At 42.9% G+C, this 17,073-nt stretch overlaps 1 protein-coding gene across 1 annotated transcript in view; it reads right to left on the reverse strand.

The window, feature by feature from the left end:
• Window positions 1–341: 341 nt before the first annotated feature.
• Window positions 342–17,073, reverse strand: part of GPC6 (glypican 6) — a 1,077,716-nt gene continuing 1,060,984 nt past the window's right edge. Inside the window, exons 8-9 of the mRNA XM_027590888.2 lie at window positions 8,631–8,806; window positions 342–4,925 (exon numbers count right to left, since the gene is read on the reverse strand). Of these exons, the coding sequence (XP_027446689.1) occupies window positions 4,723–4,925; window positions 8,631–8,806 (379 nt within the window). The 3' untranslated portion in view covers window positions 342–4,722. The remainder of the gene's footprint in view (window positions 4,926–8,630; window positions 8,807–17,073) is intronic.

Consider the following 17,073-nt stretch of genomic DNA (forward strand, 5'->3'; position numbering starts at 1 on the left):
GCCTCGAGCAGTTTTAGCACAGAGTAGGAGTTTAATAAATACCTGTTAAATGAATCTTTAGCATGTCATACAATATTTAGCGTTCCTGATAGCATGGAAACTTTCAGAAATAGAAAAATCAATGCAATTTGCTGAATTTGGAAATGGTTAGTCTTTTCACATTTTATCTTAATTTTTTTTACCTCATTGCTAAAGTATTGACATCAGTTCTCAAGCCACTAAATTTTATCTTAAAGAAGAAACCAATACAAAAGGAGAGAATCTTCCAGACACATTTGGAAACTCTCAAATGTTCCAAAGTTCTAAAAGTTCATGATTTCAAAAGCCAAGGATATTTAGATGAGTGGTGCTGATTTAATCTATGGTTCTTTTTCTTTCTTTTAATATTGCAGTTTCTAAAAAGGTATCAAACAAAGAGAAATTCAAAAACTCTGAAATGTAGACTATGACAATAATTAAGAAAATGCAGAAAGGGCACTGGTAGATTTTTAAAAACTATTTTAATACAAGATTAATAGCAATTTTCTATCCAAATCAGAAATGAAAAATCTTAACCCAAGTAATACTCATTTGACAGTCACATAAAATTTTAGGTTTGATTGGTGCACACATTTGTCCTGCATATATATTATGCATATGCACACAGAGACCTCACTATTATCCATCATCAGGTGTCTTCTCATGGAAGTCCCTCATTACAAGGCAATGTCAAAGATTCGAGTAACTATTCAACTTTGAATGAGGTTCAAATAGCCCCAGGCTAGGCTGAGTCCCACGCCATAGCAAACCGTGATGCAGCAAGGCTCCAGAATGCATACAAATCAATACTCTATTTGTATAACTTGGCCTGAAACTAAACACTGGCTAATGTCTCCACCAAGGAGAAACACGTTGCAAATGTATAAGTTATGGTCTCCTTTACTCTTCTCTTGGCAAAGCTAAACTGCTCCCCCACACTCCCCTCACACACCCTCTTCTAAGTTAAAAGTCAGGTCTATTAGTGACTGTAAGTAAATAAAAATGAGTTTGTATTTCTGCAAGTTTTGGGTAAGTCAAAACTTACATTTGCTAACACTTCCACCTGTAATCAAACTACCTGATAATTAGCCTTGCGGAGAGAAGCCATAAAAGAGTCACAACTCAGGAATTTGCTAAGTTTCTATTCCTCCTTGGGGACTTTAGTTGGTGTTCAGTGTGTAGCCAAAACATGTATGTAATGGCTAAAGCATTAAAGTAGGCTAATGTCTGCAGCAGGGAATATAAATTAAATATCAGGGTTCTGTGTCCAATAATATTTTCAATGTGTTTGATTTACAGAATGTTACTTTTACAATTACTACTTAATAGTGTTTTTCAGTGTAGACAAAGTAGCATTTCCTAACCCTTACAATGAAAGTAGGTAATACCAGTTACTTCTCTGGGTAAATCACCGTAAGGGAGTCTGATTGCTAGTGGTAACGTTGTTCTGTGATGGCGGTCATCAGAGTACCCACTTGATCTTCATTAAGGTGACAGAAGGCTGTCATGGCTACCCTTCGATACAGAACCATAAGCAGAGCTCTTATTCATGAATTTGCAATTCATTCTTCTCTGCTAAAGACTTTAGCCTCTGTTTAGCTTTTGTTATAACATATACAAAGTATAATATACACCAGTTACAGACGTGTATTTCTGTTAGAAAAATACATATTATAACTAAAGAACATGTAAAGAGAGGCACTTCAATAAAGCTAAGTGTTTGCGGTCATGAGCGTCACCCAACAATTTCTAGTGTCTGATTTCAAGTGAGCCCATTCCTCCCTACTCCTAACAGAGGTTGTGATGTGATTAGAGAATTTAGGGGACATCAAAGCAAATGAGGGCAGATCGGGAGAAATAATGGAGCATCCTTTCATCTCCGATCGCTATGTTGAGACGAGAGAAATTAACGTGGCAGGGGGCAGGGGAGAGGAGGAATGCTGAAATACTTACTGAAATGGGATAACTAGATTAAACCAATTCCCTCAGGACAGAAAGCAAGTCTCACGTTACATTGGTCTGAAAATCGTACAACACAGTCGGATGATGATAAAAACTAGGAAGTGCGATTTGAATAATATTTTGACCACATCCATGCAGGGGATGAATGTTGTGGCATCATTAACTGATAGTCATTTCAGCTCTCTGCCTGGCTCGTATGGATCACTGTTATCTCACCAATATGAATATTATCAATCGTGAAGGTGTTGAAACAAATGAAGCAGGAGTTTATATATTATCTGTGTGTTTAGTGTATACGGAGCATGGGTTCACATTCATTAGTATAATGTGTATTCATACACATGCACAAAGCCTTTTGGGGGTGAAAGCACAGAGGAAACAAGGCATTCTGATCTACTTCACAGAAGACAATGCAGAAATATTGAAAAAAGGAAAGACTCGGAGTTTAAAGCCATAAAAACAAGTTATTAGTCAAATATTCTGGAAAATCAAAATTGATTTAATTTGTATTGCACCTTAATTATTGGTGAAAGACAATACTGATTTCTGAACATACAATGAAATGGGCAACATAAATGATTGGTCCTTCATAGAGATGTTTTCTGTGTAATTGGTGATAGGAAGCCGAAGTTTGGCAGTGAAATGGATGGTTTTCTAGAAGTATGCAATGCTGAATTAGATCAGGTGTTAATTTCATAAAGATAATTAAATGAAAAGATGCCACAAAGTCTCACAGAATCCTACTTTTTATATTTCCCTAGGCATAAAATAGCAATAGATGCTTCTAAATACTTTGCAGTTTTGCAAAAGTGCTCAAATATACTTAATACTATTGTGCCGCATGTGTTCTACTTAAATGTGAGGACTAAATCAACAACTAATTATAATTTTGATGGGAGCGAAGATCAAAAAATACCATTTACATGCCATTTCTGCCAATGGGTTAAATAAAATGTGACTGGCATACGGTGGTGTCTTGAAACATTACTTTTCCCAACCCCAGATCATCATCAAAACCAAGAAACACATGGAGAGCCAACTGTATGACTAAAGCCCCAGTTTGGTTTATTTTGCTTCTCTCTACCAGGGGGAGCATAGGGCCTGGCTTTGGTACACTTGGAGGATCAGTCAGGCTTGTGGCTCTAAAGTGGCCTCTTGAGTTAGGTCCTATGTCCAAGTCCAAGTGCCAAGCAGGAATCCTAGGCTGAAGGCGTACATGGAAGCAATGGTTTTTTGTGTGTATACACCATTCTACGGTTTCCATCACCAGGAGAGTCCTGCACGCCCAAGGCTCCCCCCGTGAGCCCGGTACCAGCTGGAGCACCCAGGACAAAACACGCTCATGCAAAAAAGGGTGTGCCCTGGCAAACTTTTAAGAAACGGACAATTAGATACGTAAAAAGTTCTCTTTCTTGATTCTTGGTGCTCACAGATCGTTGAGGAATCCCTTCTCTGAGCAGCACAAAACAAGAAGAGGTGGTTGACAAAACATTTTCGTTACAAAGGTGTGTCAACCCTGAGCTTGGAATTAAGAAGTTAAAATCTGTGATTTATATATATATAGAGATATAAAAATAGATGATCATACTAAGACTAAAAAAGTGAAAGAAATCTCCATGTCAATACTATATATATATATATATTTTTTTTTTTTTTTTGTCTTGACGGTTTTTGTTGTGAGTTATTTTGTAAGAGAATGCCCTTGTGATGCAGAAACCAACTGACACAAAGCAAACCATTAAACATGAAAACTCACTTATGGATCTAATTGCTTATGAGTTCATTAAAAGAACTCTTATTTTGGGACGGTAATGAGCACAGGGGCAGAAACGTTGAATTAACGTCCAACCTGTGGCTAGAGCAAAGCCATTGTATCACTGAAGATTATTTTCAATTCAGACCCTTAAGGAGGATGAATTGATGGGAGTGTCCACTAGTTGCTGGAGATGAAGAGAAAAATCTGTGCCCATTGGATACAGGGGACAGACTTTAAGAGAATTAAGGAAAATGGTGCCATCATTGAAATTGAAATTGGGCAAGGTGAGAGAGAGGTGCTGGGTCGTGGCAATTTTACTCTCATGTTAACAATGGAATTCTAAATTTAGTATCAGTACCCCCAAATCAGTTTGGTATTGTGTGGATAGAGTGCAAGACGATACCTCCAAGACAACACTGTATTTTCACCACGTTAAAAAAAAAATCTCAAACTTTCTCCCCGAAAGCATTTTGTAAACCCAATTTATCACAGAAAAGCTTATGCTGGGAGTCGGCTGGCAATGTTGAACTTACAGTGTTAAAGCTTTTTAATTTTTCTCTCTTATTGGCTCCTTTGTCGAAAGTGCGGTTGTCTTGGGGGTTTGGCCTGATTTTACAAGGAAAATTATTTTCTTCCTGCCTTTTTTTTTTTAAACAAAAAAAAAACTCACAACGTGAGATTCCTTTACTTCTGCAGCATAAAAGCAAATGAAGGTAAGAAAATCTCCTGGTACGAAAGATTTGAGTTAAGAATTCTCTAGAATAAACAAGGTCCCCACAGAGAGCTGAAGGAAAGAGGAAGCAGTCCAGTGTGGCACCCAGTACTCTTTGGGCAAACAGAAAGGGAGGCAGAGTGCAGTACTGTCTCTTCTCATAGAAAACGGGTAAGTTTTTGTGGCATGGTCCATTGTCCAAGAGTGTAAGAAAAGAAGTGAGTTGGCCATTCAGATAGCTAAAATGCAGTTTCATCTGACCAAAAACCCAGGATTATCTGCACAGTCTCTGCAGTGCCAGGACGATGCAGACCAGAGATCCTGAGAGCAGGGAGCGGCTGGGCTGGGCTGCCGAAGAGTCCACCTCTCTCCGGTCGGGGTCCACCGCGGGGGCCTCTGTGGTGACGAACTCAAACTCCGTGGGACACACATCATCCATGCACCCACTGCCGCTCCCCGAGCCGCTGGATTCATCGCCTGGCGTGGGCGGATTGAGAAAGAAAGTTAGACCAGGACTGGGAAGAAGTGGGGGCACCCATCAGATTTGGGTCTGGGGGTGGAAGGGGACGTTCCCCCTCCCAACCCCCCCAACGGGTTTGTTGTTAGCGGGCAGGTTTGTGATGGGCGGGCCGACCCGACCAAAAGAGATGTCTGACACACAGTGCTAACTGACATCCAGTTAGGGGCCATCCCTACCGTGTTGGCATTCGAGAGGTATTTCATATTCTGGCTAATGTTTAAATTGCTTTAAGAAATTCTGTCCCTCGCTCCTTTTGTATCTTGGGGCCATTGTTCTCAGCAGATACTGTGCTTTGGTAAAGGATTTTGAAATGAGGTTTAAAGTAAACAAAGACGGCTAAGTAGGCAACCTGAGGAACAGGCGCACATAGTTGTGAAAGGCACATATTATTATGCATTTTGACTACTTGATTCCACCTCTGTTCTCTAAGAGTGAGGATGAGCTCCATCTCAACCAACTTCTCCCTCTGACCCCGAGGTTGATGACTAGGGACAGCTGCTTGTATTTGTCGGGACCATAACCCAAGAATGGTTTTTATGTTTTCAATTTAAAAAAAAAAAAAATCCAACTAAGAATAGTATTTTGTGACGTATGAGTAGGGTGTGTGTGAAATCTAAACCTCAGTGTCCACGGATGAGGTTATACTGGAACAAAACCACCCCCTTCACTTCTGCATTGTCTCATTCTGCATTCAAAGCTGAATGTACTTAATATCTGGCTCTTGACAGAAAATGTTTGCCATTCCTGCTTGAAAGCAATGCCCAGGTGCCCACCTCGTATGTCCTCTTAGCATGGCATCTTCCCACTTGCCTGCCATGCCTTCTGGGCCTGCTCTAGTCCCACTTCTCACCGCTTGGTTCCTTCCTGTTTCACAAACCCTGTGTCTCAGACCTGGGTCCCGGTTCGGTCTCCATCAGTTTCTAGCTGTGTGAAAGTACTTATTGCCATTTGCAACTGTAGTATTAACTTGCTTGTTTTCTTGTGTCCCCTGTGAGAATGTACACTTGTGGAGGGTAGAGACTTCGTGTGGTGTATACCGTTCACTTCTGTATCTCCACTGCCTTTAACGGTCCCTGGCGTGCAGCAGGTGCACAAAAATTACTCGCTGAATAATTAAATGTGCCTTGGGAAGTTTCCTCAACTTCTGTCCCTTTCCTTATCTCAACAGATCCAGACAATAGCATTTACATGTAGAGTATGTGTGAAGCCATTCTGGTGAAGTGTGTGAGGGCACCAAACGCAGCACTTGCAATGAGGCCTGATGGGAAAGCAAAGAACAAAAAAACATGGTTCCTACAGCAAAGAGGACCTCGATTTTAACCTGCCGTTTTTTTCTTTAAGTGAACGAGGGCAAGCCGGTGAGCCTCACTGTGGCTCTGGCTGCTCAGCTGTAAAAATGAATATATTCCTATCTGTTTCACAGGATCGTTGGGTATAAATGAGATAATGTGTCTGGGAGAACTGAGGAAACTGTGAACCTGGTAATGATATTTACTGTTTGCCCCACTTGCTCAAAGATTCATTCAATAAATTCCTCCCTATTGGCCTAAAACAAGGATGAGCTTGTTGAGCTGCCCCTGGCATACCGGCGCCATCTTGGGCGCTAGATACTACGTAAGTGCCGCCAAAGTAACGCAGGGACTCTTCTACGGTCCCCCTGAATAAGCAAGGCACAACTCAGCACGATTTTTTTTTTTTTTTAATGGGACATCTAAATATCAGGTAAGATCACTTGAATACACTATACCAGGTTCTTAACATTTTCTCGGATTTATCTTTAGTGGCCTTTACAAGGGGGGAAATGCCCATTAATTAAATTCAGAGATACCAGAACTGCTAAGGGAATTGTTCTTAACACTGGTATTATGAACAAGAAGTAATATAACCTTTGCAAAGATATTATTAAAGTGATTTAGAATATTAAAACTGCAGTAAGCAAATAATGACAGGAGATCCAGCTGAGAAAAATAATGGCCCCATCTCTTTCTGAAAAGGAGTCAGAAACGCAGGAGTTTAAGGGGTGATTTTTTAAAATGTCAAAGGCAGGAAGGATGATGATTGTTGTAAGATGTGATAATGCTTTATAGAACAGACACTATCCTAAAATGGAGGACCAAATATGGGGCTTGGGTTAGAGCTAAGTGATGCTCTTAACTGTTGTTAATTTTTATTTTCTTGTGAGGGGAAGTGGAGCGTGATCTCTCCACAAGGATGTTCCCTAAGCTTTGCAGACTGACATGTACATAACCTCTTTAGGTCAGAGAGGAGAGAGAAACAAGGCCAACCTCAACTAATTCTTACATTATCTTGAATTATTTATTCCTATAGTCATTCTCCAGATAATAAAGCATTTCGTTAGAAAGAGAGGATGATGATGCATTCAGAGGAGCGAAACTAAGGAACAAGCAGGGGAGAAGCATCAAAGGCTAACACCTCGTGGAAGGTTCTCTTCTGAAGAGGTAAAGAAGAGGTTTAGTGAAGAGGAGGAGAAATAATAGGAGGACTCTCAGAAATCTTACAGCAATAAAGTCTAGTGGGTTGGCAATTATCTTGCATTTAGAAAATTAATTTTTGAGTTGCTTAAAATGGAATAAAGCACTAAAAATTTTCTGCAGGGGACAACTCGGTAGGATGCTGGCTAAGACTTGGATGACTTAATGTCCTCCATCTGTAACTTGTTTCTTTCTATCTCATTAATTCAAGCACACAAGCATCATCTTTTGCTTCAGTGACCAAATTAGAGAATCACTGGTGACTGCACAGCTTATGTTCAAGAAATCTTTTCCCAAGAACTCTGTTTAAGGATACATATCTTTAAAAAAAAAAAACCCAAAGCAATAAAATAACCCCCCCCAAATTTGTATAGTTACGCATCTTAAAACCACTTACACAAACCCCAAATTTAATTTAACGCTCACTTACTAGACTTTCCAATCACTGCTGATATTTTGGGATGGCTAATAAACTAGTCATGGGTCCTGTTGCACCAGCATTTCATTATTTCTGTCAATATTTCAGAGACCAGTGTCTACAGTTCATACACGTGAGGGACTGGATAGAGGGAGAGCTAACGCAGTTGAACCCAGGGCACATGAGATATTATCTTAGCTCCTTCACAGATGGCTGCAAATGAACTTCCCAAAGACCCGACCTCACAGGCTGGAACGTTCCCCATTCTATAGAAGAGAAACTTGAGACTCAAGAAATAATTTGCTTAAGACCCCAGTCAGGAAGTGATAAAACCGGGATTTCAACCTAGCCTTGTCTGAGGAAGCTTCAGAACATTCTTCTTTTGGTGGTTGGAGAAGGGGATAAGAGTTTGGGGCAGAGATGTAAATGATGATGGGGGAAGAAGAAGATGAAAACATTACTTTGTTGCTTGATCAGGAATGGATCACCTGGCAAATGAGACCCAATGTTAGCTTGGGAAGCATTGGATGTAATCCACTGAAACTATTCCTTAAGACCAGTTATGATTTTAGTGGAATCCTAAGCTTTGTGGATCAGAGCTTTTGGTCCAAAGGACTGTAAAGAGTTCTGCAGGCCGGGCAAGCAGGACACAAGATTTAAAGGTACACATTGCTCTTGAAGAAAAAGTGGGGTATCATCTACAACCTGTTTCTCACTGTGGAGGTTATTGGTACCAATAAAGACTTCCTTACTCGTGTCCTGGAAGTTGACATCATTGCCATTGTACGCATTCTTTAGTTTGTTGGTCATCACACGGAGAGCCATGATCTGCTGCCTGATGAAAGTGTCGGGCCGTGTGATGTCCACGTCGACCTCCGGGTTGTTAATCTGGTTGGTCAGCCCATCATTCATGATTTCGGGCAAGTATCTGTGAGGCCGACAGGGAGAGAACAGATTAACATGAGGCAGGAGGGGCCTGGGTACCAGACTGTGCTGTGCTGTCTCTGACAGTGGGCCAGGACATCTGCAACAACTGAGCTCGACTCCTGCGAAGAAAGACCAGAGAGTGAAAACAAGGGATAACTTTTCTCAGGGGGAGCTATGGCTAAAAAGTGGTTTCAGGGTGGTTCTTAAAATGGTACTGAATTTGTAGGGAGGCTTGCCCACGAATGAATCTTCTACTGGGGACTTACAGAAATTGTTTCTTAAGATTAACGACTTTCCTCCTCTATTCCAAATGGTAGATACTAAAGTCAAGGGCTTGCTAGCTTCCTCCGCCCTCTGGTTAATTTTGCTAAGAATTGAACTTGTAAATTACATATGCTCTTAGAGAATTCTCTTGTACGAGGATGCTCTATCTCAACCGAGGACGCCTTACCTCAGACTTTAATCAGAAGAACTTCTGCATATAAAAAAACCCCTTTGGCAATTGGAGGTGTGACCAGTTAGCACTGGAATGTTTGAGGTGTCCATTGGGGTTTTTGTTTGGTAACAGTATCTTGGATCTAATATTCAATATTGGGCAAAGCAGAAGGGTAAAATCTAACGGTTCTTTAATTCTTTTACTGGCAAATTTAGATTCATATTCCTTTAACTTGTACAAAAATTTTAAAACTGTCAGTCCTTCAAAGCCAACTGTCCAAGCTGCCTATGTGCATTTATACCAGTGGAGGCTACAGACCTCAGAAAAGTGTCTGGAGCCCCTCTGACTCCTCATGCTCACGACTCACCCATTTACAGCCCTCCTTCTCTTTTTCTCCCAGAGCTCCCTGCACCCGCTTCTTCTACCTCATTTCCTGTGGCTCTCCCAGAGTGCAGATGCTACAACAGCCTCAAACCGACTTCCCTCCCTGCCTCTTCCTTTCTCGTGCATCCTGCACACATGATCTGACGAATCTTCATGAGCTATTGTTTTCATCAAATTACTCGTCTGTTGAAAAACTTTTGGTGATAGTAGTTGATGTCTACCAAGTACTTACTGTCAGGCACCGTGCTAAGCACTTCATCGGTATTTTAAAATTCAGCCCCCTTGCACATCTAAGAGGTGCATGCTATTTTATCTCCATTTTGCAAAAAAGAAAACTGAGGCTGAGTGAGGATGAGTAGCTGTGCAAAGTTAATGGATGGCAAAACCATGATCTAAGTCAGGAAGGTCTAGTTTTAGAGTCCACGTGTCCAAATGGTGCACCATACTGCGTGGTTGATCACAAATGACAATTCACATTTTATAGCTCAGCTGTCAAGGCCCATTTCCATCCTGTCTCTACTTTCTTATGCTGCAACAATCCCTTCAAGGTACCCTCCTTGCCTAACAGAATCTACAGCCTGTATACAGTTTATACTCACCTGTCCTGCAGGGCATTCCTTGCTTGCAATGCACTTTCCAATTTAAGTCCCAAATATCCTTAAAGACCCAAGTCAACATTTGCTTTCTCTTTAAGATATTTTCCAGCTTTTAGGGATCTACCCATCCTTTTGGAGGGCTGCCACATTCATCTGGGCATTTTATGCACTGCACAAAGTCACCCGCTGAGGGAGGGAGTTTGGCTGGAATCCAGCCTGAATTCTGTGCCCACAGAGCAATGCACCTGCAGGGCACCATTCACTGAAGGGACACATTTTTATTTTTTGTTCTTTTTGGGAATTGTTTTATTTTCAAAAATTTCAATGCATACCAAAGCAGAGACAACCATATAATGAACCCTCATGTACCCATCGGGTGCCTTTTCCTAATTCTTACAAAGGTTCTATATTTGTCTGTGTCCTGGTAAGAAACAGATGGCACACTCAAAGAGGTAATAAAGAGAGTTTGAAGAAGAGACAACTTATGAAGGTATGAACAGGGAAACCAGCGCTGGGTGGCAAGGAACCCCAAGACTGGCAATCGCAGGAGGGCCAGAGGGGAAGGGACTGTCACCAGTATGCCCAAGAACTGAAAACGCAGAGAGCAACCGAATGACACAGCAACTGTCAAACCAAGGCCTGTCAGGGAGAGAGTCGAGGGAATGATATCCTGACTTCTCTCGTCCCTCCTTCTGACCTCCACGTGCTGCCTCCCTTTAGCTGAAGTCAACTGGAGGCCAGTGGGCAAGGGGACCCGGGTGATGCAGTTTGTAGAGATCCGCCTTCAGGGTGGAGACCCAGGTGGAGGGAGGAAGAGTGGATCTCAAGGGGAATCGGGACATCCGAGACAGGAACCCGATAGCCTGGGGGCAACGTTGCCTGATGGCTATATCATCATTCTTCTACTGCTTCTACTATTGTGGCTTGCAAGCTGAGAAAACTTCCATTCCTCTGTTTTGTCCTTCCTATTTACATATCATTGTGCAACATACTTATGCTTACATTTCTTCCCCTTCCTGCGGGTCATTTTCCAAGTTCCAGAAACCAAAGGCCCTCTATCCATTAGCCTCCAAAAGAAGAAATGGAAACACACAGAGAGATTTTTATATTTCAGCCATTTTTCAGTTATTGAAATCTTATGCATGATGCATTTGTGTATGAATTGGTTTATCCATTTTGAGTCAGAGGTCCTCTGAATGAGCTCCATGTCTTCATCTAGATCTTGAACAAAATCGACTTCACCATGTTCACCACATAATGAATAATAAAACACACAGAGTGCATTGCAAATTCTTTTCCATAAAGCTTCACAGTATTTGCTGCCCTAAAAAAAAAGTCCTAATTGAAATTTTTAGAAGTCATAGAACTACCTCTCTTTAGTGTTGCAGCAAAGCATAATATGGCTGATATACTAATAAATTCTGTTAGCTTCTGGACTTGACTTCTAAAATATGGCATTGGATTGACTATTACTGACATCAGTTACATGTGCTGGGCTCCACGGGCTCTACTTAATTACTAAAGCTCATTGGCATGAACAGTAGCAAGTGCAGGCTAGCCTTTGCTGACACGGGAGTTGAGGGTGGCTGAAAGGGGCCCGTCGGTTCTGGTGTTGCCCCTCAACATCTCGGACAATGTTCCTGCAGCTGTACCTATGCTGGGTCAGAGGAGGGCTTTGTTTCTTTCAGATGCTGTGCGCACTGCACGGCTAGCCGAGACTCATTTATCAGAAGCTGACTGCGATAGCTTACATGGGAATGCTACCCTTGGGAGTCTGAGCATCCAGGAACAATAAGAGACTGCCAAATCAACCCACCCTCTAACTGTGCCTACTGATGCTCAGCCGCTTACAATAAAAACAAGTAACAATGCACCCGTGTCCTCAAGAACCTTTTCTCCTTTTGGTGTATTCAGAGGGTAACTTTAGAGACAATGTGGAAACTTAAACCACAAGCACAGTTGAAAAAGAAAATGGCCATTTTGTCACTCCAGAGGTACATCCCGAGGCCAAATCTATGGATATCCAACGTGCAACCTGAGGGATCTATAGAAGCCCAGGACTCATGTTTGGTCTCTTTGTATAATGCTCGTGTCCTGAAGAAATGGATGCCTCTTTGAGCCCATACTATTCTTTATTAGATTTTGCACCAGCTTCTTGTCATGACGGCATTCTATTTTTGCACCATTACAGTTTGGGGAGACACGGAAAGGAAGCAGGATCTTGGTACAGATAAGCCAGCTTCCCAGGCTGGATGCACATTTATCCAGGGGCAGGGAGAACCCAGAAATTAGGACAGATTGGAAGGTTGAACAGGGTGTCATCGTTGGTCAATGCTTCACACTCAGCGTGGCAAGTGGGTGCCATCCATGAACAAGCAGGCATAGCTCGCCCATTCGGGTTACCTTCTATTCTACAAGAGCATGTATAGGAACTAGACCTTCAGTGGTTTTGCAGAATTATTTTTCTTCCCATCTGTTGTTAGGGGCTGAATATTTGTGTTCCCCTCAAGTTCACATGTTGAAAACCTAATGCCCAAGGTAATGGTTTCAGGAGGTGAGGTCTCTGGGAGGGGATCAGGTCATGAGGGCAGAGCTCATAAAAGAGGCCCCAGAGAGCTAGCTTAGCCCTTGCACCATACGAGGACACAACGAAAAACTGAAAAATCTGCAACCCAGAAGAGGGCTCTCACCGGACCGGCTGGCACACTGAACTTGGACTTCCAGCCTCCAGCAGTGTGGGCAATCAATTTCTGTTGTTTTTAAGCTACCCAGATGCGGCATTTTGTTACGGCAGCTTGAATGGACTAAGACCAACATCTAATTTCATATTGTGGACATAGGCTTCCTTCCTTACACCCACACGTTACAGCTGATCGGGGTGGAAGAGTTCCGTAGGAACTGGGGGGTGGGGGCACTTATATGTTCAACCTTGTGAGTGGCTGCAGGCTCTGTTGGGGCTCCCACTGGCAGAGGTGACACCCTTTGTCACCCTCTGTCACCTGACACCCCAGAAGGTCGTCCCCTCACCACCCCCCCACCCCGGCCAGCCATCATGTCTGTCATGGCCACCACTCAAAATCACTCCTTTCAGTTGCTAGATGAATGTGCTTGCTAGGAGGACAGACATGTTGACCTATCTGTAGTCCGTATTTCTTATCACCTCATTGATGCTGGTGGTTGCTTTGACAGAAGGATCTGCCCAGTGGGGGAAAGGGTCACCCAGCTCTCACGATCTAATGGGATTTGAAAGCCAGTAAAAGTCTGAGAAGCGAGACACCTGTAAGGAAGTTTATCCTGCTGGTGCCCAGTGGGGTTGGTAGGAGTCCAAGTGGAAGCCGGGGCAGGAATGGGGAGAAATGGGGGCCCCAGGCCCCTGGCTTGGGTTTGTTTTAAGGTGACAGATACTTCCTCCTACTGCTTCTGCCTCAAGGCACACTGAGCAGAGAGGCAAAAGCAGATTCGGTCCTGCTTGTTGCCACAAATGAGCTGCATTCAATACGTGTCTCTCCAGCGATTTCTAATTCTAAGCTACATACTCATTCCTTCCTGTGGGTTTAAGAGTTTTACTAATCTAAGTAGTATGATAGTAATACAGGTCCCAATATTTCTTATCTGCAGTTTCAAAATTTTAAAAATTTCCAAAGTTATTTTTTTCTCTTTCCTGTACTCCCCTTATTAACAAAACTTGATCTGATCTGAAATGAGGCTAAATCAGAGTTCTCATTTTATCTCACTTAGCGGGAATAGTAATACATCTTGCTGCAGAAATTGAATGTGGTTTACTGTGAGTTACAGCCTCAGACTCCACCCACTGGGAGTATTATTACATAATGTATAGTATCAGCCCTAGGATGACTTTCTAAAACTCTAAAAGGAGTCTGAAATCCGAAACACAGATGGTCCCAAGGATCTCAGATAAGGGATTATGAGCCTGTGGTACCCATAACTTCTTTCAGAGGCTTTCTTAAAATAGAAATTTTAAACTTCACACCCCTTAGAGTGGCTATTATTTGAAAACAAAACAAAACAAAATAACAAGTGTTGGCAGGGACATAGAGTGGAGTGTAAGTGCCCGACATTAAGCTTCTGATTGCCCAGGCATCCATTTCAAAGACAGCATCTTGACCAAATGCATCGGCGGCTACCTGAAATGGCCACTTGCAGAACAGCGGAGAAGAAACTAGGCTGCTCCCACCCAGGAAGTGCCCCTTTCAGAAAGCCCTGGAAAACCTAGAGAACTGACCACTTGAGTGCCCCACATCTCCCTTCCCATGCTCTACATCTCCCTTCCCATGCCCTAATTCCTACTCTTCGGTTTTATATTAGGAAATCAGCCAATTGGCAGTGAACCTGAGAAATTTCAGGCACCCTACACTCGACCTGAATAAAGGCAAAGCCCCAGGTTGTCCCTGTGACCCCTGACCTTGCTATGTGGTCACTGAGCATGCCATGCGCTCTCCAGGTCCCCTAAGTAATAAATCTTGTTCCTCAAGGTTCCCTGATGATTTCTTGCTGAAGTGCAAGAGCCAACCCAGCCATAAGTAAGGGCCCTGGTTGGGGAAATGTCTATGGAGCTTGCTCTGAGTGATGTGACCAGGCCAGCACGGCAGGCATCCCTAACCGAATGTGCGCTACCATCAACAGGCTTGGGAACATGGAGAAACTGGAACTCTTGTGCTTGCTACAGGGAATGTAAAATGGTGCAATACTATGGCAAACAGTATGGCGGTTCTTCAAAAAATTAAAGTTAGACTTACCATATGATCTAGCAATTCCGCTTCTGGAATATTCAATCCAAAATAATTGAAAGCAAGTACTGGAACAGATATTTGTGCCCTTCTGTTCACAGTGGCATTATTTACAATAGCCAAAAGGTGGATGCGACCCATGTGTCCATTGATGTATGCACAGGTTACTAAATGTGGTATGTACAGATAATACATCCAGCCTTGAAAAGGAAGAAAATTCTGACACGTGCTACCACACGGATGAACTTTAAGGACAGGCTAAGTGAAATCATCCAGACACAAAAAGACAAATATTGTGCAATTCCACTTACATGAGGTAACTAGAGGAGTCAAATTCATAGAGGCAGGAAAGAGAATGGTGGTTGCTGGGAGCTGGGGAGAGGGAGGCGTGAGGAACGAGTCTTTAATGGATTCAGAGTTTCAGTTTAGGAAGATGATAAAGGCCTGTGGATAGATGGTGGTGATGGTGAACAATAATGCCAATGTACCTCCTGGCCACTGAACTGTACATTTAAAGATGGTAACAATGTTACATTTGATGTTATGTATATTTTACCACAGTTTTTTAAAAAAAATTTCAGTTTTAAGTGTAACTTCTCTAAAGTTCTTGATATAGGTTACTTTTTCCCCTCCCCCCACCTTCCTTTTTTTTTTTTTTTTTTGGACCAGAAAGTGGAATTACTCAAAGCATAGTGTGACTTTATGTTTTAAGTGGGTTTATACATTCCTGAAGACTGCTAAGCTGGAGTTACCTGTGACATTAGGTACTTCGATGGGATGTGACCCTATAATACTGTCAAAGGTGAGAGACTGACGTAGGACACCTGAGATTCCCTGAGACCCAGGAGGGTGATTGTGGGCAAGCCAGTTAGCTACTTTATATGATTATATATATTTGTATATTTACATGAATAATCCTTACCTCGCCTCATAAGCTGCCCTACTGAGCTAAGTTATATGACAATGCTTGAAAAATCTAACACACTCTGCAATTCTAATGCGTTCTTATGAAAATGAAGTTGTTAACATGGCCCCTCGGATGCCAAACTTATTTCTTAGGAGGGGCTGACGGCTGCAGAATTTGGACTTGTAAAGCCTGGACTCCGTACAGAGGAACGATTTGTTGTGCCTTTCCTCCAGCTGGAGAGCGCGTGGCATGAAATGGTTTGGGGACCCCTGGAGGACACACAGCTCATTGGTTGCCGCATCGAGCAGAAGCTAAACTCTTTGACTTGGCCTCTCCACTCCTTGGCAGGATCCCCCTTATCCATCCTTTCTTCGTAGGGCTTGAGGCAGCGACCTACAGCCTGAGCGGGACAAAAGACCCATGAGCCAGTCCCCAGGGCTGCTGAGTGGTTGACAGCAATGCACTTCTTGCCTCCTATTGGGAGCTGCATTTTCCCCACTTGCGGGAGTGCACGCAGCACCCCTCGGCCGCAGGACTGCAGCTTTCGAGGGCTCCTCCCTCCCACGTGTGCACAGCACGGAAGGATGCGCTCAAGAATGCTGGGTTTGACAGCTTCCAGTTCATTCCCGGACAGATTTCCCCCCTTCCTAAACGCGGTTGCCTGGCTGGGTATACATCAGATACTTTACAGTTCTTTAAAATGCAGCCAGAGTGCTTTGGGACACATTCTGCAATCAGACTAAAACAATATTGTCCTGCCGGCTCCGCAAAGTCACTGTCTTTGACAGATTTCTCATCGCTGTGCATCATTTCAAGCCTCTTCCATCTGCTCAAATGTCCCCAGTCATGACTTGCTATTTCTTTGCTTAGTCAATCCACTCGGTGGCTGGTGAGAGGGACTGATCTACTTTCTAGATTTTTCTACATTTCCTATTTCTTACAATTTACTGTATTTATCTCCCGGCCTGAGGAAAGATTTCCTTGGGGACACAGTTATTTCTGTGAGGATCAGGGGCTTTGAAAACCAGCAGAGGCTCCCTGCGAACACTCTGTTTCCAACCGACCTGAACAATCCTCATCAGCCAGCGTCTTGTTGGCCTCCTCCCAGAAGGCATTTTGAAGAAAGGACACGGTGAAGGCTGGACACTGGCTTACGGAGGGGTGGACGCGGGAAGTGGCTTGCCAGTTTTATGGGGA

The sequence above is a fragment of the Zalophus californianus genome, chromosome 3 (assembly GCF_009762305.2).
Source record: "Zalophus californianus isolate mZalCal1 chromosome 3, mZalCal1.pri.v2, whole genome shotgun sequence".
In the NCBI taxonomy this organism is placed as follows: domain Eukaryota; kingdom Metazoa; phylum Chordata; class Mammalia; order Carnivora; family Otariidae; genus Zalophus; species Zalophus californianus.